The 22,464-nt window shown below is 37.2% G+C and overlaps 1 protein-coding gene across 4 annotated transcripts in view; it reads right to left on the bottom strand.

Annotated features, from left to right (window-relative positions):
• Positions 1–3,434: 3,434 nt before the first annotated feature.
• zbbx (zinc finger, B-box domain containing) overlaps positions 3,435–22,464 on the bottom strand; it is a 51,257-nt gene continuing 32,227 nt past the window's right edge. For 2 of the 4 annotated variants that reach the window (XM_016663034.1, XM_016663037.1), the window contains 6 exons: positions 20,374–20,585; positions 16,949–17,117; positions 12,636–12,782; positions 6,061–6,216; positions 5,880–5,952; positions 3,476–3,651 (listed from right to left, as the gene is read on the bottom strand). In XM_016663034.1, the coding sequence (XP_016518520.1) occupies positions 3,573–3,651; positions 5,880–5,952; positions 6,061–6,216; positions 12,636–12,782; positions 16,949–17,117; positions 20,374–20,585 (836 nt within the window). In that variant the 3' untranslated portion in view covers positions 3,476–3,572. Of the gene's footprint in view, positions 3,652–5,879; positions 5,953–6,060; positions 6,217–12,635; positions 12,783–16,948; positions 17,118–20,373; positions 20,586–22,464 lie in introns of all 4 variants that reach the window. The other 2 variants (XM_016663035.1, XM_016663036.1) reach the window with 2 other exon arrangements.

Below are 22,464 nucleotides of genomic sequence, written 5' to 3'. Positions count from 1 at the left end.
TTATCAAACTAGCATTCTCCCTCCCTTAATGTCACTCCATTCCTCTCTTGTCCTCTGTTGACCTTTCTTTAATTTCTCCCCTCTACCACCACAACCTCTCTGTTCTTTATATTTTCTCGCTCCCTCTCCCCTCCCTCGATTATAACTTAGTCTGCCTGAAGTTTCTGTCCAGGGCAGAAACTTCAGGCAGAAGTTTCTGCCTCGTCTAGGCATAGACGAGGCTGTAACCTTGAAAGTTACAGCCTCGTCTATGCTGTAACTTACCTGTAACTAACCTGTAACTAACCTGTTGCTGGGCAGGTTGCAGCATGAGAAAACACAGTAGGGATGCAGCAAAGAAAAAAAAAAAATAATAAAAATGCAGCACATGAACCGAGGATTTGTGCTTCGTGAATAGAGGGATCTTAATGCCTGGCTATGCATTCTCTAAGATACCTGCAAATCATTCTGGTGTTCATCCTGCATGTTCAAAACAAGATTGCCCATTATCCCACACCTGTGTTGCACTACGCCGCTATGTCTATTCACAACCTGGGAATAATAAGGCAGACCCACAGAAAGCAGCTAGCACAAACTAAGTAGCTATGAGGCTTTTTTATATTTCACAAAGACAGACAAGACATTTCTTCCTTTTTCTATAATGAGGCAGCAGGGTTGAAACAGACAACATGGGACATGATTAGATGGCTGCACTTGCAGCAAATATGCCTCCAACCTGAAAGCCAAAAAGAAAAAGAGCCACTTATTCATACTGGGATGATGTAGTTTGCATACTTGAAGAGATTTATGAGTGAAATCTCAAAAGACTGATGGTATATGCTACGGTGTTTGCGCACCATTGAGGCTGGGGGTGGGGATGCTTTAATTGATCATCTCCTGCATTACCAGCCATGCAAACAGTGATAGAATACATTGAAGTTAAAGCTACCATGGTCTAATTGTACTCTCGTGACATAAGTGGTGTGTTACATGTCTGAGTAAAGAACCTTTTTCAGTAGGTCTATAATCTCTTTTAATGTTTTTTGTTTTTTTTTTGTTTTTTTCTGAATTGAAAAATACACATCAGATCGGAGCTGCATAATGTTTACAAAGCTTTTTAACAATCCACCTTTTAGGAAAGTAATCCAGAAACCGCACGTTAAATGATCTTGGGTATAGCATGCCAAGCAACTGCTGTCGATTCACCAATGAATCATAAAACATACTGTACACTTAAGAGACAGGAACTGCAGAGTTACAGATATCAAGACAGACAAAAATCATCACCTTACTGAGAGTTATGCTTACAGAAATCATTGCACCTCAGTCTCATTTGATTTACGATAAATATCGGCGCTAGATGCCTAGAAGCAGATTATGAAATGATCAAGTATTTTTTTATTCAATAGCAATGAATATATTATTTTGGTGAATTATTTTGATGACACACATAGAATATTTTTTAGAAAATGTAAGAAAAAGTGTTATCCAAATAAAAGCATTTGGTCCGTATTGAAATTGCGAGTGAAAGGCTTGGTTGTAAATATTCAATTACTATTAATTGTTGCCCACAATCAGTTATTGGTGACAAACAGAATATAGTTTTGGGTAAACTAAAGAAAAACGAGAAAGTGAAATGGTGATAATGGTGAAGTTCTTCTTCACTGATCTTGTCTCATGTTTTTATAAATGTTTATAAAACGGACATTTAATGTGAGGAAATTCTGAAGGGTTTTGATCAGGAAGGAGAAATGGTTCAGAAGGAAAGGAAAACAAATCCCATCTATCAAATCATCACAGCAATTCTTGAGGATACAAACAGAAATTCAACAATACGTTTTACCATCAGTTCCAGCTGCGATATTTGTTCTGTTCAATCTTGCAAGGTTTGCTAGAATTTAGATTGAAAGGAAGCAGTTTTCTAAATTTACTCAGAAGTATGAAAAAAAACCTTGAAGCGGGCTGTGTGACTTGGATAATTCTGTGTTTTTGACACAATCAGTCATGGCTTTAGTGCAGTGAGGGGTCAGTTAATATAGTAGACTTAAATGTCAACTTCTGCAGTTTCACTCTCACTCTGAGAGCATCAACAGCTTAACAGACACCTCCAAATCTAACAAAGGTCACCTCTTCTTCACTGATCTTGTTTCATGTTTCTATGCATGCAGTCGTGGGTCTGTGTGTGATTCTGTTTGTGAAGAGACAGGAAAAAAAAAAGAGAGAAATGGACTGCATAGATCTCAGAGTTGTTTAGGCTCAGCCTACTGGTTCGATATCCATCAGATTTATGTCTCTGTTATTTTCCTCTCCTAAACATTAAGTGATAAACTCAGTGAAGGACACAATAACAAAGATCTACCTTTTCACCTCTCTCTCCTTGTCTATCTCTTGGTCGCTCTGTCCATCTCCTTCTGTCCCTGCGCTATCAATCAGCCTTGTGGTAATTGCTGTTGGATTACGGGGCTTTTGCTGTCTGCTTCCAGCGATTAGCGTCAGGCAAAAAAAAAAAAAAAATGCCCCTTATATACCTCCACAGTTACTGAGTAAAGAGCGGGGCCATGTGCGTTCACATTCACCACACACAATCAACAGTTCACAAACTAATCTGCAATTCCATCACGGAGTTAGCATCTATTGAATTCCAGTTTCTGTGTGTGTGTGTGGCTTTGTAATGCAAGCGTGATTTTCCACCTGTTTGTCCTTGTTTGATTCTCAAATGCATATCAGCTGGAGATAAAGTGGTGGATGTGGGGTAGTGATCTCAGCAGAGGACAGTGGCGGCCATGATAGATTAGGACTGGCTGCAGGGAATAATGGGAAACAACAGAAGTGAGGAACATACACACTAGCAACACAGCACTAGAGCATCTGCACATTCGCCTCAGAGACGACAAACCTGTTTCCGTGCCTGGTGTTTATCTTCCTCTACTCCTGCAGAAGCGTACAGAGAGATGGCAGGAGCAGCAACCACTGGCACAGTTTCCTTTTCCTTCCCTCGCAAACATAATTTATCACCTACAGGAGCTTACTCAGTGCATGCACGTGTATGTGTAGACAGCCTGACCTAATCTAGTGCCACCTTAACCTTATTAAAGAACAAAATGGTGACAACAGAGAGAGAGAGAAAAAAAAAAGTTCTTCCTAACCCCTGTAGGAAAAAAGAAAACTGGCACCAACAGCAACTGTCCCTCAATGTCTGTCCTTTAACTCATGTCTCAAAGACACACTCTACACGTTCTGACAAACACACAGGCAAAGGCTTCCAGGCAGGCTCTTGCTGAGAATAAAGGAAAAGACACCATTTGTCTTCACGTCACCTCCTGTCCCATTGCCGTCCCCTGCATGTCAAATTGTTTTATTTCTTCAGTTAATCCTTCCACAGGCATGCATCTCGCAGTATGGCACAGTCCTCCCATATGACTAATTTAAACATGCACAGGAACAAGAGTCACAGATGAAAGAAGGCAAATCAAAACAGCATTTATTATAACGGCTACATTTATATGAATGTGGGTAAAACGCATCTGCACAGCACATAAACACAATTTAAACCAATTATGAATTTCATTCGCTTGTCTCTGTCAGTACGTGACTCATGGCAGGAAGAGGACACTTTGTTGGTCTCTCTCTGTAGTGTTCTCCTCTTGGTGCTGTTCCCTGCTGGGGCCGTCCCTAAAAGACCAAACCCACAAATTAAAGGTTGAATGTTAAAACACATACAATCCTCACATTGTGGCCTATAATTAGTAAATACATGTGCTGCAAATGTTCTAAATATTCCAGGAATTAATCTTGAAGGGGCAGCAATATGAATTTCCAGGCACATCGTGGCATTTTATGGAACAATCACGTAACCATGTTACCTTCAGTTTTGCACAACTGAATTGCTGCCATGGCAGATTCAAGGATTTCTCAAACATGCATGAAAGAATCAAGGCAACACTGAGAGAATAACATTATAATATGATGTAAAGGTCAAAAAGTCGATTTTAAATAATACTGTCCCTTGAAGAGACCTTTGATGATAAATGTCCATAGGGTGTACAAGCTGGAGGTATAGCTTATGTGGTGCCGTAAGAGAGCATTAGGTCACATTTGAAACCAGCAGACTCCTTAGTCATCATCAGACAAATTTGCAGACATTTTAGCAATTGGGAAACTATTAAATGATCACAAGCATTTGGTTTGACAAAGAGCTTGAAAATGTTTAAACAGGAAATGGGAGGAAAAAATACATTTTGTGAGTAAGAAAGCACTGAATGTAACTGAAAAGGAACAGGGGCAAGAATTGAACTTTGGTCTAAAAGATTTGGGAAAGCATCTTTGACTGCGTTCATGCAGCCAAGTATAACTGGAAGTTCTAAAAAAACAGCAGGCACATCAATGTCATCCACCCCACCCACCACTCTGATAATACTATCACTTAAAGAGCTCCTCTGTAGATGTGAGACCGCAGTGGTGGTGCGTAAGAGATGAACCAGTATGTTATTAAGTAAACCACTTGCAGCAATGCCCTTAAATACCCTAAATATTTCAGGTGACTCAAAGGCCTTTTACAACAGAGTGCTACATGTCTCAAGAATTTGCAAAAGTATGTTAATTTTCATATAATAAAACCTGCTGTGTTAATAACTTTCTACCCTGAGCTTTTCAAATATTAGATTTTTTTAGTGGGTCAATCTGAACCTTGTATTACAGTGTAAAATCCACTTTGCTTGTACAAATTCAGTGGTTACAGCGACCTCGCCTGAGCCAGAATACCGTTTGTTTTTGACTCCATGTTGTTCACTGGAGATCTCTTCCCCATTACTGAAGATTGGGATAGCATTAAATGATCTAAAATACAGCACGTTTTTTTTATGGAGGAGAGAAAGTATGACTAAGGGTTGACAAAGTGGCCACCTGACCAAGTGAGGATGCCCAAAACACAGTTTTGCTAGGCAGCAAATAACTTGGCTGAGTACACCTCAGCAACCACAGCGCTGTTTTCTGCTGTTTGTCCCCTACAACAGGATAGATCATTTACCACTGCAGGCACACATGCAGCATGTAAACCTGCAATTAGGAGACGCCTGCTTTTGTGTGTTTTATTGGCTGCATAGCAATCTCTTTGAATCCAACGGTACATACAAGAGTTTCTGGCATTTTAGGATTTTCCTGCCAGAAAACAAAGCAGTGTTTCTGCAGTGACATACTGGCAGGCTGTGGGAAACGTCTGATAAAAAACAAACACTGTAATGAAAGTGGTGGAAACGTCCACAACCAGTTGCCAAAGAGCCTGAAAACAGACTGGAGAAGATACATTGCTGATCAAGCAACACCACTGATTTCGTAAAACTTGAATTACTCTGTTCACTTCAAATCTATGGGTGGAATAAACTTAGAGTCCTTTCAGTGCCAGGCCTCTTGAGCAGAAAATACTTTCTATATACTGAAGTATCTAAAGGGCATAGACTCTTAAGATTATTTAAAAAATACAAGGGAACATGCTGATACACACACGCTCTCTCACTCTATTTTCACACATATAAACACTGACAGCACATTAGGACTTAGTACCTAACAGGATGTCAGAGCTAAAGTCGTTGTGCTGGCTAATGATCCATTACACATTTCATATATCAGACAGAGAGAGACTGACAAGCACCACAAGGAGGGAGAACCAGGAAGAGTGGAAAGATTTAAGGTTGGAAAAGCAAAAATCAATGTCAGATAATTTTCAATCAATGTGGTTTGGTTCTTTCAGGAATCAGAATAGTTGAGTTTAAGGAAGCATAATGTTGTGATGACAAATCTCTCCGCACTGTCACATGCTGATACACATAATGATTGTAAAAACAAGGACACAGGGATGCATATGCTGCTTATGCAGTAAAAGTAACCAGCTGAATGTTATGCACCATTTCAAATGTTGACTCTCATCTCCGTTTTCCCCTCCACTGTCTTCTGACTCCAAACTGAAAACTTGGACAGCTTTTTAAAAAAACAGATATTAAAGATTACTGAATTTTTTGCAAGTCAATTTCGTAATAAGGTAACATGCTGGCATTTATTTATTTATTTATTTGTTGAATTATTTACGCATGCACTGTGTATTTGCCAGAAGTTGTAGCTCCTGCTCCATAATGTGCAGCATTCGTGCTGTCATGTCGGTGTCCATGTCAGGGTCCTCACAGCCAGTCTGGTCCACGCTACAGATCTCCATAATCACTTGTGGAGCTCGAGGAAGTTGACCACCTGCCAGAGCAAATTTTAAAGACAAACAGGTGGGAAGAAGAGGTGAGGGAAAGAAGAAAGCATGATGAGTTTGACGTAATGACGAAACCTTTATTTAAAAATAAATTCATAAAATGTCCAAAAAAAACATTGCGTCTTTAGGTTTGAGATAGAAAACGGATGTTTCAATTAAAATGATTAGTTTTTTATTTTGATTGAACTGCACCTACTTCTTTTCCTGTATAGTGTCATGAGATAAACAACACAATAGTTTACTAATTAGTCACCCATTATCAACTTCCATATATAATTTCACAATCTGTAAGACAAAATCCAGCTGAAATATGAAGAGAATCTGGACATTTTTAAGTCTTGGAAGGCAGAAATGAAAACCTGTATCACCTCACAATGTTTATTACTTCATTTAATTTAACCTTGAATGTTCATTGAAATACATATTGTCTGCTTGAGAGTTCTGGTCCACGTGACTAGCACAAATTTCACACTCAAATATTTCAACTGAAAAAAAAAAACAAAACAAAACAAAACAGCTAACAATAACACACACAGACAGTACACACAACAATAAAATGATACGGCTATAAAATGTACATGGTTAGTTCGTTCAAAACCTATCTTACTCAGAAAAAGCAGCAAAATCTTTGTTAACACTCAGCTCTGACTGGCTGCAGAGCATCTATTATTTCCCAATAAAGGACAGCTACTTAATATTTTCAAGGAAACTGCTTGTTCACCATAATAAGTAAATGCACCGGATCAGTCTTAATCACTGGCATCAGGTGGCTGCGGGCTTCTCAATTAAAACTAAATTGAAAGAAATCTGATTACCCCATTTACTACACTGATTTTAGTCATTCACTGCCTCACGAAAAAACCACACAAGGATGGTGACTGATGCACACATGCTGCAAGAACAACACTCACCTTCTAAACTGTATGAAATCAGATTTTATCTGTTACGTTCCTTCACTTTTCAGCTTGCGTTTTCCTGGCTGAACCAGCCATTGTGTTTGTAAAAGGCATGGTAGTGATTTGGTTATGACAGAGTATTTGTTAGTCTTTCTAGTCAACATGCTGACAACTGAATCATTATAAATATTTACAGCTTCGTGGTTAATGATTTTGAATCTTTGAAAAAGTAAAGTACATGTACAGTAAAATCTTAATTTACCCCGGAATAGTGACCAATGCTTCCCTACTAATTCAAATTCTGTTGGACTGAGAGCTCTGGTTTATCATTCAAGAAAAACATCTCTGGACAAACAAGGCAGCACTGAAAGGTTCACGTTGTTTGATTTCTCCAACGTATTTAATGCAACTCAGCCTGATTTACTTTGTCAAAAATTCCAGAAGACACAGGTGGAAAGCTAGGGGTGCGCCGACTGCATTTTTCTGCCTGTTGGCCGATTACCTTTAAAAAAGCCTGACCTGCCGGTTCAGATTTTGGTTGATACCAATTATTTTTGTCTGAAATGGCGCTAAATATAGCAAAAATGTTGTTGAGTTGGCAACAGTAGGGGGTCACTATTGTTAACTGCAACTGTGCAGACATGACCTGGTGGGCCGGTCTATCAGTCAAACCTCTCTCACAGGAGCAGACCTGTCAAGTCTCCCGTTTTGGCTGGAAAAATACAGTTTTTTGATTTTTTATACCCCCTTTCCCGCCATGCTCCTGTATTAGTATTTTCCTGTAAACATCCCATATTATGGCGAACCACCCTCCGCTCTTATGTTAGTTCCCTCCCCCCACACACACCACGTCTTTGACAGTAGCACCGGACGGCGACTTTTCCCATTTACTAAAATCCAAAACTCTCTTGTGCCAGAATACTGTTTGTTTTTGACTCCATGTTGTTTACTGGATATCTCTTCCCCATTACTGAAGATCGGGATCTAAAATACAGCAATGATTTTTATGGAGGAGAGAAAGTGTAGTGGAAGTGGTTGAGGAAACCTTGGTGTTCATCTGGGCAATAGGCTGAATAGGAAATGCAACAGCGAAGCAGTTTACAAGGAAGGACAGAGTGTAAACTGCAAGATGCTGGATATCTTCTAAAAGTGTGTTGTGGAGAGTGTAATATTTTCTGCCATTATCTGCTGGGGGTAGAAGCAAAGCCAGGGACTTAAAAAGGCTAAACAATCTGGCAAAGAAGGCTGATTCTGTTATGGGAATGACTCTGGAACCTTTGGAGATGACAATGCAACGAAGAAATCTTCAGAAAATCCAGAAAATTATCAACAATCCTGAGCATCGTCTTTATGACTGCACTGCAACAACAGAGTTTTTAGTCAGAGGCTTCTTCAGAACTGCTGTAATACACACTGCTGCAGGAAATCTTTCTGCCCAAAGCCATTAGCATCTACAACAACTCTTTGAAGAACCTCAACTAATATTTAATTTCCCTGTGGGATTAAGTCAAGGTTCTTCAAAGAGTCAAAATGTAGTCTTAACCTTTTTTTTTCTTGAGCAAGTGGGCATGGGAGTTTTTGTGGTCCATATCAATGAAGGAATAAACAACAGATATTATATTTAATGATCTACAAAGTTGAGTAATGGTATCTACTCATGCATAGCAAGTTCAAAGAAGCAAAACTGCAGGGGCTTGAAATCATGCAGTTGGAATAGGTAAAGACAGATTTTTTTCCCTAAATGACTGGATGGAAAAAAAAGGTGCATATGTTCCAAAAATGCCTTATTAACAACTTATTCTATACTGCTGTTGAGAGAGCTTTCCTTTAAGAGAAGATTTTGTATGATTTGCAAATAGTGTTTTTTCTGATCACTCAAGAGTCTCAGCTCTTGTTTTGGAAGATGTGCTGTTGATTGACGGATGCAATGACGGACGTAAGAATGTGGCAAAAGGAATTATTTGAAAATACCTACAGAAGGAGTGAGTGTTAGACAGAGATAAGGGGAAGCGTAGTGGAAGAAAGGCAAAGGTAAAAGGAATGTAGCTCTGGCTACAAAGAAAGAGTGAGAGATACAAAAATGATCACAACAGTTAGTGGAATGAGTGGTGTCTCATCCCACTCCACTGCGAGCCACATCAAATTGAATCAGATTGAACATCCATCCCCACCTGCTCACTGTAAATTACATTGAGGCCCCCACTGAGAAGCTATGATGGTGTGGCTGAGCATGTGTATGTCTGTAGCACACTGATTCCTCATGCTGCTTGCTGTCTAACCAGTTTCAGCTCTTGTGTTAAAGATTTCACTCTTTCAATCTTCCATTGTCTCCTCACCCCACCTTCTCTCCTCCCTCTCTGCTGTTGTTCCTGTCTTCAGGCTGCTTTAGAACCTCCACTTAAAGCATCACTGCCGCCTGCACTGTCAGAGTAAATGGCACGGGAGGAAAGATGCACAAAATGAAGAGCTGAAAACACATCTGAACATAGATACTTCTGGACTAAATTCATTTCAATTTAGAATAAATGTTCAGTTTCGTGCTGCTGCTAAGAGCGTCACGCCCACTAAACTTTCCCACAACGCTTTTGTTACGATACGACCACAGACTAAAATGAATTTTATTTGGATTCGGTTTGATAAACAACCTCAAAATAGTGGATACTTTTTAAGTGGAAAGAGAAGCAGCATTGCATTTGCCTTCAGCACTTATTTAACCACCCATGAAATAAAATCCAGTGGACCCAATTGCATTCAGAAATCACCTAATTAGCACAAAAAATGTCAAGCTGTATGTAATTTAACCTCTAACCCTAGAAGTTTGTTAGATAACATTAGTGAAGGGAAAGATCTAAAAGTCACACAATCTACAAAATCTGACCTTTTTAACAAGTCATATTTTCAATGTGACAGACTTTCCGTGAATATTGCAAGGTAGTGCAAGTCTGAACCAAGTTTATTTTGTACTGAAAACATCCATGCAATAATTGTACCCTCCTAACAGTATAGTTCTACATATCTATATCGTTGAGTCATATTCTAATGCAATCTTTGTTCTTGTCATAAACCTACAGTTTGGTATAACATCAGTGTCAACTACACTCAAAAAAATAAGAGACTCAAAAAATGGTAAAACAAAAACGACAAACAGCTACGAGTTCCCCAATCGAAAATAGTTTGAAGAAATGTTTAAAACATTCATTCATGATTGTTAGTAGAGATGTTTTTTGTGTGAATATTCTATATTTAAAAAAAAACATTGCACTTAGTCACTGGGAAGACAGGAGAGTGATATACCTATGCTTAGTTTTGTTAGCGCAAATGAAGGATCTTGAAAAACATGTTAAGGGCTTCTGTTAAATTGACAATTTCATCAAATAGCATTGAGTGTTTGACGGATACAACATGGCAAAGTATTCTGATATATCTAGTTTGGGTGAAACTTTAAAGATTTTGTACATATTAAGTTTATTGACAAAAGACTGAAAACATAAGAGTGAAGAGAAGCAATTTGATAAATTTTGCTCCTATGGTTTTTTTGGACAGCAAATCTGCACTGGTGTGTGGGGATTAAATCTTGATGACCGTTGTGTAGAATATAATTGAAACTGAAATAAAACCTGTTTTTTTTTTTGTTTTTTTTTTAGAAGTTTTTCCCTTTCTGTTTTAATATTAACTATAAACAGTGATCAAAGAGAATGCAGTTAATTGCAAAGTTGAAATTGAAAATTTTAATGAACTAAATCACAAAAACCTCTTTCACACCATATGTTAGCTCTTTCAATAACCTACTGGCTTTATTGCAATGATTTTATCATTAGCTCAGTGAAGTGTTAATGAGAGTACAGCAGCTGAATTCACTTCTCTATTAAGCCTAAATTAGAAGCACAGAATGGATGCTTTGTAAGGGAAGCCTCGCCGACTTGAAACGATTCTTCTAGGACACGACTATGGTTACCTTGTAGGAAATATGCAATTTTATCATCACTCAAACTATTTTGCAGGTAGAAAGATTATAGAGATTTTAAAAATACATCCGTTGAAATTTATGCCGTTTATTTCCAAATGTTAGAATATAATACAAAGTATTTAACAACAAGAGACCTGTAAAATCTGAATCAGTCAAAGAAACTTCCCAGTTAAAATGTCAGTGTTCTGAAATATAAAAATTAGAGGATGACAATTTAAAAACGTATAATTATCCTGCACAGTTTAGCTGAAATGTGATAATGGCGTAAAAATAGAAATTGAAAAGGTGCAATAACACAGTATGAACAAGTGTGCATTGTTTGTTCAAGCACATTTTGACTTTATTTCAGGTTTTAGTCTTCTTTGGTAGGAGTCTGACAGCAGGAAGAGCAGGCATCTTGTCCTTCAAGTTTCATAACTGGTCAATTTTGGAAAAATTCAGTTTTAGTCCCTTTTGTCTTACATTTTCTCAGATTGTTGCTGATTGCATTTAAACAATAATGTTGAATTTTTGATACCTGATTTCTTGGTAAATTAAAAACTATCACTTTTTAATTTGTGTTTGCCTCTCTGCAAACTATGACGTCAACTTAAGAGTGAAAATGAGCAGTGTCAGGGAAACTGATAAGAAAGTTTAATTTTATTTCAGGTTAATCAGATTCAGTATAATTGATGATAAGTGCAGTCTCAAGATAACTGAATGCTGAAGCTATATCAGAAGGTACTTTAAAAAAGTAAATCTTTAAATATCTGCACACGTGTGGGCTCACTCACAGGTGAATCCAACGTGGGACGTGACAGCAGCAAAAGTTGAACATTTTTCAACTTACCTGTGTCACATTGTTAGCTTGCATATATGGTCCATGTGCACATCTACATGTATGAGCTCAAAATTTTACATGCACCAATTTCATGGGTCGCTTACCTGGAGGAAAGCAAGCGCTTTTCACTTTATCGCACAGAAAATGAAGGGAGAAGAGAGCAACGTCACCTGCCACGTGTTGAGTCCATTATGCAGCCCAACTATTGCAGCTTTTGTATTCAACAACAATTTTGTAAATTTTTCTGCTACATTCAGTATCTTTACTTAGCTCCGATTTGCAACAAATATAATCTCAAGGCACTTTAGAAAAAAAAAAATAAATAATCTACTGTGGCACTTTTTAGAGCCACAGTAGATTCATATAGGTGGATAGAATATATCAGTGTTTTAATGAGGACAGACCTGATTCGCACGTGATAAAATACTTTGTTGGATTAATGCCCAGACATGCATATATTTTCAGTACTTGCAGCATAACCATGGCATGTGTGCCATTTTGTGTCCGACAGTGATGAGGTATACTCTCTTTAAAAAATTTCCATGGTCACTGTCATGAACTTTTGGCTATAAGAGGAATCTGGTGGATTAATTGTGTACAAAATTGAATTCAGTGTAAAGGAACACGGAGCAGTAACAGGTGGCACCTAGCTTCCTTAAACTGTTCAAGGACACACATGAAAATACACAGAAGAGTGTTAGAAGAAAGTGTGCAGATGTTTACCAGATGTTCTGAGTTCATTTGGTGACATTTCTTCTCTCTGGGTTGGATGAATTTGAATTCCCGTTGGCTCTGCATATCTGTCCTTCATCACTTCGCAAAGCAGGTATTCCTCAGAGTGACGTCCAAGGCTGCTGTGTGAACGATGCCCTGAAGTTACAAAAATGAATAGAAAAAGTAAGAAAGAGGGAAAGACAAAGCCGACCAAGACAAATATTAACCTTATAATGTAAATGACAGATCAGCTAACAAATACCTCGAAAGACTCAATGTTAATTATTTAGACTGAAACATGCAGCTTTGGATAACATAACATTGAGATCTTTTAGTTCTTATCGTGTAACATGCATTCACCTTTTTGATGATTAATATAATCAAACTCGTCATTAAGAACTTACAATTGTAACAGGTTTTTTGACATTTTTAAGTCATATGGTTAATTTTTATACTTTTATCTTTAACAAGCATAAACATCTTCATCTGTACAAATCTACAACCTCAGTTAGTTACTCCTAGTATTTCTGCGTTTCTTCTCCCCAGATACAGTCTACCAATAACTTGCTACAATCTGTTATATAGTCAGGTCATATAGTAAAATGTATCAAATTTGAGGCATCCACCCGTTTCTGGAATGAAATATACTTATTTTGATTGCTATAGCTTTGACAAGATTAAATATAATTAAATGACAAATATCTGACAAATTTATGGTATGTTTTGTTTTAGTTGCATTTCAGAATATTATTAGCAATGCCTTTACTTTGCCGTACAGCTGCAAAAGTCAACAACAACACGTAAATGGCATAAAGAAAACATAAATAAAAGCCCAGAAGTGAGTCTCGCAATGCTTTGGGGATACTAATTATCCCAAAGTTAAAGCAAAATCATTTTAACCAAAAGGTCATGTTTTCAGATCATAATATTTAAGGTTTCCTTTATCAGTCAATATGATAATTGCAGTATAGTTACTTGCTGGGGTTGACAACAAATCAATAAAACAAGGCTTTAGGGTAAAATGGTTGAAGCACTAAAAGAAGCAAAGCTCCCCTATGATTTCTACAATATTAGGCACTCATTCAGGCTGACAGAGCATCGACCAACTAAAAACAACAAACAGGAATAACAAAGGTCAATTATCAAAGCCTGCACAGCATCTTTTCTATGCACCAATAGTTTCCAGTTTTACTATAACAGATCAGGATATTGTCGATAATTACACAGAAACATTCAGGTGAATTTAGTTATTTGTTTATTATATTTCAGCATTCAGCAGTATTAGGACCAAGGCAGTAATGCTCAACAAGACTTTTCAGCCAATCACGATAGCTGCAAAGCAATTACTGCTTTTTCCTTCTTTCTCTCCAGTGGTCAGCCAATTAATTAATGTTATTGACTGCACCAAGAAGCTTCTAACTAGTCTAAATCAGCAAAATATTAGAAGACAGTCACTTCTGGTCAGCTAAGCGTTTTTGTTTTTTGTACATCTAGCAGTTTTTCTGTACCTGTACATATCCTGCTGGCAATTTTGCCATCTCATGTTTTAGCATTTAACACATTTTAATGTGAAGAAACTCTATATGGTCTTATAGATATTTTTACTTACATCCAACTATTTTCTAAAGCTTTTTCAGAGACCTTTATTTTTTTTCTGTGCTATGTTTCTGTCTCCCTTTAATTCTTGTTTACTTGATCTAAATGCAACAAGAAACTGCATACTGACAACGTTGTGTCCAAACCAATGACAGCCCAGGGCACAAAGGAAGAAGGAATGTAGAAAAGGTAGAGGTGGAGACATGAGATGTGTTAAATCTCAGTAAATAAAAAGAAATAAAGAAAACAGATGGAGGGCTATAAAGACTCGTAAAGTGTTGTCAGGGTGATACTGCTCTCCTGTTACTTTTCTGTTCCATTATCTTTGGAGCTTTAACAATGGTGGCAGAGACAGTATAAGATTTGATCAGTAGTTGGCTGCAGTGTGCAAGAAGGGTAGCAGTTCCCCTATAGAAAGTCGTCTTAAAAAAAAGACTCGTTTATTTCATACAACTAAGTTGTCATTCATCATTTCTGGACAGGGGAATTCACCCAAACAAACAAACAAACAAACAAACATCTCTTACAGTCTCAGAATTAAAATAATATAAACATATTTAAAGATATGTTTTAAATTGACAGATTCATACAAAAGAAGAAACAGCTAATATGAACCATTTGGCTGGATAAATTATTACGTGTGATTCAGTCCTCATGTAATACGTTCAATATTAGCCGATTTGCTATGCACAAATCGACTCAGTGTGATTTTCAAGGAGTGAGTGACTTTCTGAATATAACTAAATGTTAAATACATGGTAAATGGCCTGAAATTGTATAGCACTTTATGAAGTCCAGAGGACCCCAAAGAGCTTCACACTACTTTCAGTCATTTACCCATTCATGTACTGATGGTGGCAAGCTACCAGATGGTAGTCACAGCTGCCCTGGGGCACATTGACAGAGGCAAGGCTGTCATGGACCGGCTCCACCAGGCCCTCCACCGATGGAGGCAAATGGAGCGGCAACCAACCAACTGGGGGACAACTCTTACCCCCATTGCCACCATTGTCCAAAAAATATATCACTAATACAAGAAGTCTGGCCTTAATGAGGCAAAACAAGGTTTACCAAACAAACAAACAATGATCCAGCTGCAAAATTACCTGCTATGTAGATAAAACCAAATTAGACTCTAAAAGAGACACCAGAAGAGAAAAAATAAACTATGAGGTTAAATTAAGTAAAATTACATTGAGGAATTAATAAACATAGGCTCTTCCCAATATATGACAAAATCAAATTCCAAAAGTGAGACCTGTATATTGGTCAGTTATATTAGTTTGACCATTGACCGTCAAGTTAATATAACTGACCAATGGTAGAGTGTGTTATATGAAGGACTCCAAACTCACTACGTTCAGTATGACAGAAGCGAGACCACCATACACCACCAGAAGGAAAGGCACGTGAAGTGTGTTGCCCGAGGACACAACGACTGAGACAGACGGAGTAGGGGTTTGATTCGGCAACCCACAGAACGAACTCCTAGTGTTGCAGTACACTATAGCAGTCCTGGTCTCGAGACAACATTTTGAATGTGTGATGTGTGACTGCAAAAATATGATAGAAGCATATGTTGCAATTTGAGAATAAGGGGTGAATGTCAAAGTATATCTACTTCCAAAAACAAGGCTACAGCACTGCTACAGCTTTAAATGTCTAGACACACTCTTCTCAGGTTGTTTGTCAATCTGTCTGCTTACATAGTGCAATGCCATGAATGCAAAATCCAATAAATACCCGCAAGATATTTATTGAGCATGGTACAAATGTCCACTTGAACTAAAATGCACAAAGGTATTGGTCAGAGGTCATGATAACCTTGCAAAACAGATTTTGTCCACGGCTCACAAATGCAACAGAATGTCACCAAAATATCCATCTAAAAGTTCCACTTTAGCATTTAACAGAATAATCTAGAAACAGAAGATGAAGAGATAATAAATCAATTGTAAGAATTCAAAGTTAGATGTTAGTTAGACAAGACAATGATTAAATAAACTGTGCCTAGAAAAAAAAATGTTTTTAATCCAAATTAATAATAGCATTTTTATTATCTACTTCCCAACTAAAAGAGAAAGAAGAGTGAGAAGATGTGTCATATCTAGGAGTTGTTTTGATAGAATGCAGATATTCAGTGTTAATGGGGGGACAGAAGTGATGGTTAAACCACAGGACCTATGTCTAGGTCTGTGTGTGCCTGTTTCACCAAGAACTGAAGAACTAAACACATGTAAAAAAAAAAAATAATAAGCACACTGACTCAGAAGCATTGGCATACACACATTCCCATACATAATAAAAAGCACATTTGAGAAAACCTCCCTTTGGACCAGCAAGAAGTAAATTGTCTGTTGCTCCCCCACCCATCGCTCTTGTTTCGCCAAGCAGCCAGAACTCCTTTGGGTTTAAAACTCATTTTCATCTCTCTTGTAAGCTCCACAAATTTTACATATTTGTTGAAAACCCCATTATGAGGCCTTTGTGATATGAATAATGCTTGCAAATTGGAAAGTATCTTCAAGCAAAAGTTGGACACAGAGGTAATCTTTACAATCTAATCTCTTGAAGTACAAAAACAGCAGTGACACTTCCTGATGCAGCTCACAAAAAAACCCAAAAAAAACACATGATCCAGATTGATGAAACCCTCTGAAAGTGATGCATTAATATTCAAAAACAACCCTTATGCATATCAAAACACTTTCCCCTTTTTAACCAACCTGTTGGGTCTGAGGCACGCACTGAAAATTGGCATGTGTGAAGTCTGTCACAGTGTGTCTGCTCTGGTGAGTCTGGGTGACCGGTATCCGTGTCCAAACCTAAAGGCAAAAACCCATCCAGATCACAGAACTGCTCTGATCCAAACCCAGCAGTCTGGTTTTGCATCACCTAAGGGGATATGAAAACAGATGGGAAGACAGAGTAGAATGAGGGACAGAAATAGATTCAAACATTTTGTGTTAGAATGAGAAAGAGAGATGGCACACAAAGAAGGAGAGCAAGACAAGACAATAAAAACAAAAAAGTAAATATATATTGGAGCTGGATGACACAACAATAATGAAACAAAACATGAAAATATAGCACATAAACCAGCAGAGTATGGGCTAAAGTAAAATCTACCATCACTGTAACTTTTATGAACCCAAGTAACTGTGAATTTGTATTTTTCAATGTCGAGCATGTAAATACATATTAATAAGACAAAGTCTTTTAATGAAGATTATTCCCCGCTCTCCCTGTTTCCTTTGTTTCCACTTGATGAATTGATTTTTAATTAACCCCTGGAGCTGGCAAGAACATCTCACAATTGTGTGGTGTGTTTGCCGTTCCTCCCATGCAAGTGTCCTCCTGTGAGATAGGAGTAAAGTGAGCAAGCTCTGTTTAGTTAAGATTAGATCTGATACATTAGCATGCTAGCCTTGCATGACACTGCAGATGGGCTGGGAGAATGTAGGGAGAAAGGCAAGTGGGAATAGCAATGCTCAGAGCAAGAAAGGAGCAGGGATGAGGAAAGAAAGGAGGAAGTCAGGCTAAAAGATAAACAATGAAATGGCAAGAGACCAAACAGTGATACTGAACAACCTGGAAGGAATGATATTTCTTAATATGTTAGAATATGTTCTAATAATGACTAGCTGCCTTATGTACAGTGTAAACGTAAGAAAAAAACCCACAGAAATGGAAGAAGAAACCTACAAAAAATGAACAAAAAGATTGATAAAGAGACATGAAGGGGAGTGAGAGTAAAAGGAATTAACAGGAAAAGACAGCAGAAAAAGTCTTGTGCAAAGAGAGAGAGAAAATTAGAAAAAGAAAATACTATCTAATCATTCCAGGAGCAGTTTGATTTAGGTCCAGAGAGTCCAGATAACCACCATCTTCACAATCATGAACATCATTTTATTCAAGCTTTTTAATAAAGCGTTGGCTGCTCCTCTTTTTTTCTTTTCATTCCTTTGCCACGGTACGAGGGATTCATGTCATTAAATGTTAGATTACTCATTTGAGACCATTCAGATAGGTCTATTTTTAATCCACTCTGTTTCTGCTTTCTTTTATCAATGAATTTCACTTTTAATACCACAGCATTATTTATCTCTACGTTACAGATAAATTATGTAATCTAATTACATTGATACTGACATTGTCTAATAGAAAAGGGTAGCAGCTATAAAAACTAACTAGTTAGCTATGGGTCACTGAAGTTCCTTTATTTTAATCAGTGAATATATCAAACATTATAAACGTCTAAAACTTATAAAAACTTATACCTTCTGTGTCACAAGGATACAAATATTTAAGTCGCATTTATAGCCATGATGTCAACTAATCACAACAAACGAAACCAATGGCATTCTTAAAAACACAACTCCAACAGTAAGTGACCTTTCTTTCTGCTCAGTTTATCATCCAACAAATTTTCTAATAAAGGCCACAAAAACCTTAAAGTAATCCAAAGACATTCCAGTAGAAAGACCAGTGTTAACTTTTCAACTTTTCATTCTGCATCACAGTGTGTCAATACCAATTTGTGTGGATTTGACAAAAGCACTGCCTCCTTAATTCTGAATTGTGCTGTGAATATTACCAAGGCTTATTCTCATTGTATGTTGCTTTTACAGTTTCACCTTTAACAACTTCTGCTGACAAACAGCACAACAGTTTTTTTTTGTTTTTTTTTTATAGAGCATTTTGCAAATTATGCTTTATGCATTAGGTGCATAATGGACCGGCTCGTCAATTAGCCCTTGATACCAGAGGATGATAACTGTAGCTTACAACAATAGTAGCAACGAGGTCACAAAGCAAAGAGGTAAGAAATTCATAATAACAGTGTTAACGTTTAACACTGTGGCATGTGCTTAGAAATATGTGTATAGAAAGAAATGGTCTGTACTGACTGCTTGGCTTTGATGGTCAGCTAATTTCACAGATTTCTAAAACTATCAATTTGGATTTTTTGAGATTGCCACCGATGCGGTCACTTACAATTGGTAGAAGTCATATGTGACCGTGGCAATCACTAACGCTTTACAGGATGGGAGCTGATGTTGATCTAACTCCTAGTCCTGATAAAAAAAAGAGCATTCTTTTTTTATCAGTAAGAGGTACTACCCACCTCTTACTATCCAAGAGGTGGGTAGTAAATATCTACACTTACTTGAATAACTTTTTGGAAAAAATGTACCTTTAGGAGTAGCCTTACGCATCATACTTTCGATGTTTTTTTGAGTGGTATTTCTATAAAGTATCACTACTCTTACTGTAATGAAATTTCTACATACTTTACCCACTAAGTAAGTACTACTTACTATGTAAGTAACTTTACTAGATGGACAAGAAACAAGTATTAACCAAAAATGCCCAAGATACAGGCACATGCCTACACTTGTCTTCAAAGTTTCCATCTACTGAGACATTTGATGGTAAAAAACAAAAAATACAGTGCATCATAGTGACACTGGAAACATACACATTCATAACTTTCTGTTTAATAAGTTTTAGATTGAACTTAGATTCTTCTGCCTTATTTGTTATTTTGTAATTATGTTATTTGTGTGATTTTTTTTTTCCATTTGTCTTTGAAATACTAAACATACATAGCTTTCTACTTTTCGTTTATTTGATGATTTTTGTAAATATTAAATCAGATGTTCTGATCAGTTACTCTGTACTTGAGTTGTCTTTTTAACAAATATGTTTTTTTTTTACACTTAGTTGAGTAAATCCTTACTTTTACTTAATAAACATATGCTGAAGTACCACTACTCTTATTAGAATACAATCTTTGGGTACTTTACTCACCTCTGTTCAATTTTAGAAGTTCAAGGTTGAGGTTCTAAACTTGTATAAAACTACCCCTAAATTTTTACAAAGCTACATATTTCACTATGTCATTTAAATCCATCCATCCATCCATCCATCCATCCATCCATCCATCCATCCATCCATCCATCCATCCATCCATCCATCCATCCATCCATCCATCTCCAAGTGGGTTGTAGGGAGGGAAGGGGAACTAGTTTGCGTGAGAGTCCATCATAGGGCTTTCATTAAACAAAGATAGCAACATGGAAAACATTTGTATAAAACAGTTATTCTTTTCAGTATAACTTTGCTTTAAGTCAATAAAATGTATTACCATGTGTGTTTCTGGCCGCTGTCTTGTGCCTTCAGTTTGCAAATCTTTCTCTGTTTGTCTTAAGTCCTCTCGATAAGACATTTCCAGATTATTGGCCATTTCTCTTGATTTCTCCATTGGTAAATGTCCATGTATTCTTGCTTTCTCTGCACAGGAGTCGTCTTCTGTTGGAGTCAGATAAAGACTGTCACTGGTCATTATATCCCCACTGTCTTTACAAAACAGAAATAAACACCCAACATTAAAATAAAAGTTGCCAATGTGTGGTAGGTAAAAAGAACAACACTTGTTTTCCAAGAGTATTAATACACATCATATGATTGTCTTTATGTGATTTAGAACATGGTAAAATGTCAAGGTGAAAAGTAAAAACAGACCATCATTGTTTGTAATGTTTTCAACTGATGGAGAAAACATTTTTATATTCAATATTCCAGTGAAATGGTAATGTGTGATATAAGTGTCCTTGACACTTTAAAGCTCTAATAAGCTGATAAAGCTGGCATTCAGTGTCTCCTTGGTCAAAGAGCTGAAGTAAGTAGTGGAAATAAAGGATGAAAAAGATGAAGGAGAACACAGAGATGATGGATGAACACAGAAATATTTGTAGACATATGAAGCAAGGGAAGGAAAGTTAAAGTAAAAAAGGTTTGAGAAAGTTGTGAAAGAATAGACCCTTTTAGTTGTCACTGTAGCAGACTTCTCTTTTTCTAATGCAAGTGGTGGATAGCCAAATCAGGTCTCATTCTTCTGAATGCATTAAATGTGCTAAATATTAACTGCTTTTCCCTTGCCTACAGTTTTACCATCCACTTATGTATTCCTATATTTGTTACAAACATGGGCCCAATCAAGTGAGACTTCACAATATACATCCAGACAACATGCTAACTTTTTTTGCTGAATGTAACTGCTAAAAGAAATACTCTCCTGTAAACATGGCTGCCTTTAAACTTTAAAGATTTTAAATATAAATTTAATTTGAAACTTCAAGTGGGTTTGGTCAGAGGATTAAGGCTTGGTTTGGGGTATTCTGTTGGTTAGAGTGAGAGGCCACAATTTTCACTGTGCTATTTAATGTTGCCATGGTGATGCAGCAATAAATGTGTTTTTGGCCATTAGTACAGTTATTTACCTTTCTGTTTGTTACATGCTTAAGGGTGATGAGCAATTATAAATAAACTCTAATCAGTTTTAACAAAAATAAATAAATAGAACATGCTTAATAGTTGGATCTAAATTTGTTTTGACAGCCCCAGAGAATAAAATAAACTATTACTGTGATATTTACAAGCCATTCACTACTAACTGTGTTAAAGCTGTGCATGAAATAGTTATTTTCTTCAGGTTTCTTTACTACAAAGAATTTTAATTTATCAGCCTTAAATGGAGAATAGTTTTCTGTTGGCCCGTTTTTAATTTTAAGACTGCGCCACATAATTAGTCAATGTGAAAATAAAGTGTATAAATCCAATGGAATGACAGGAATGATATGGCATATAGCATCTAAATCCTGTATCATCCTGACTGCATCAAATGTTATCTGCAAAATTAAGCTATTCCCCAAAAAGTCTGTCTACACTGGACTTTTTGGGGAATAGCGCACAGTGATTTGCAGAAGTATTCATATCCACAGGATTATCACAGTGTCATTTGAGAGAAGATATGATGAGACACAATATGCCTTTTTACATGATGGTGTTAATTTGTGGTCACCATACTAATGACATTAAAACTGGAGCGTCTTCATCGTGGAGGACAATTGTTTGGCACAGGTTTGGCTATTGAAATAATCGTTCCCATGGCCTTAGACATTAGCCGTGGTGTTACAGTACCAGGTGATAAAGAGTGTGTGAGTTGATTGTCTAATAGCAGACAATCTGGGTCACTGCTGGGAAGCTGGAATTGCTGTGGGGAGATTAGATTGCCTCTTGGTGTTTCATAAGGGTTCAGAGATGAGATTGCTTCTGCTAATAATTGGCAAGATCGGGCTTTTTCTGTATCATTCTGTTGTGGGGTTGAGTGGTAAACCTTTGGCAATAAGACACACTGAGTAGAGGCTGATGGAGAGACACTGATCGTAAACCTCAG

Source organism: Poecilia formosa, unplaced genomic scaffold, assembly GCF_000485575.1.
Source record: "Poecilia formosa unplaced genomic scaffold, Poecilia_formosa-5.1.2 Scaffold401, whole genome shotgun sequence".
Classification (NCBI taxonomy): Eukaryota; Metazoa; Chordata; class Actinopteri; order Cyprinodontiformes; family Poeciliidae; genus Poecilia; species Poecilia formosa.
This window is presented reverse-complemented; position numbering and strand designations above follow the sequence as displayed.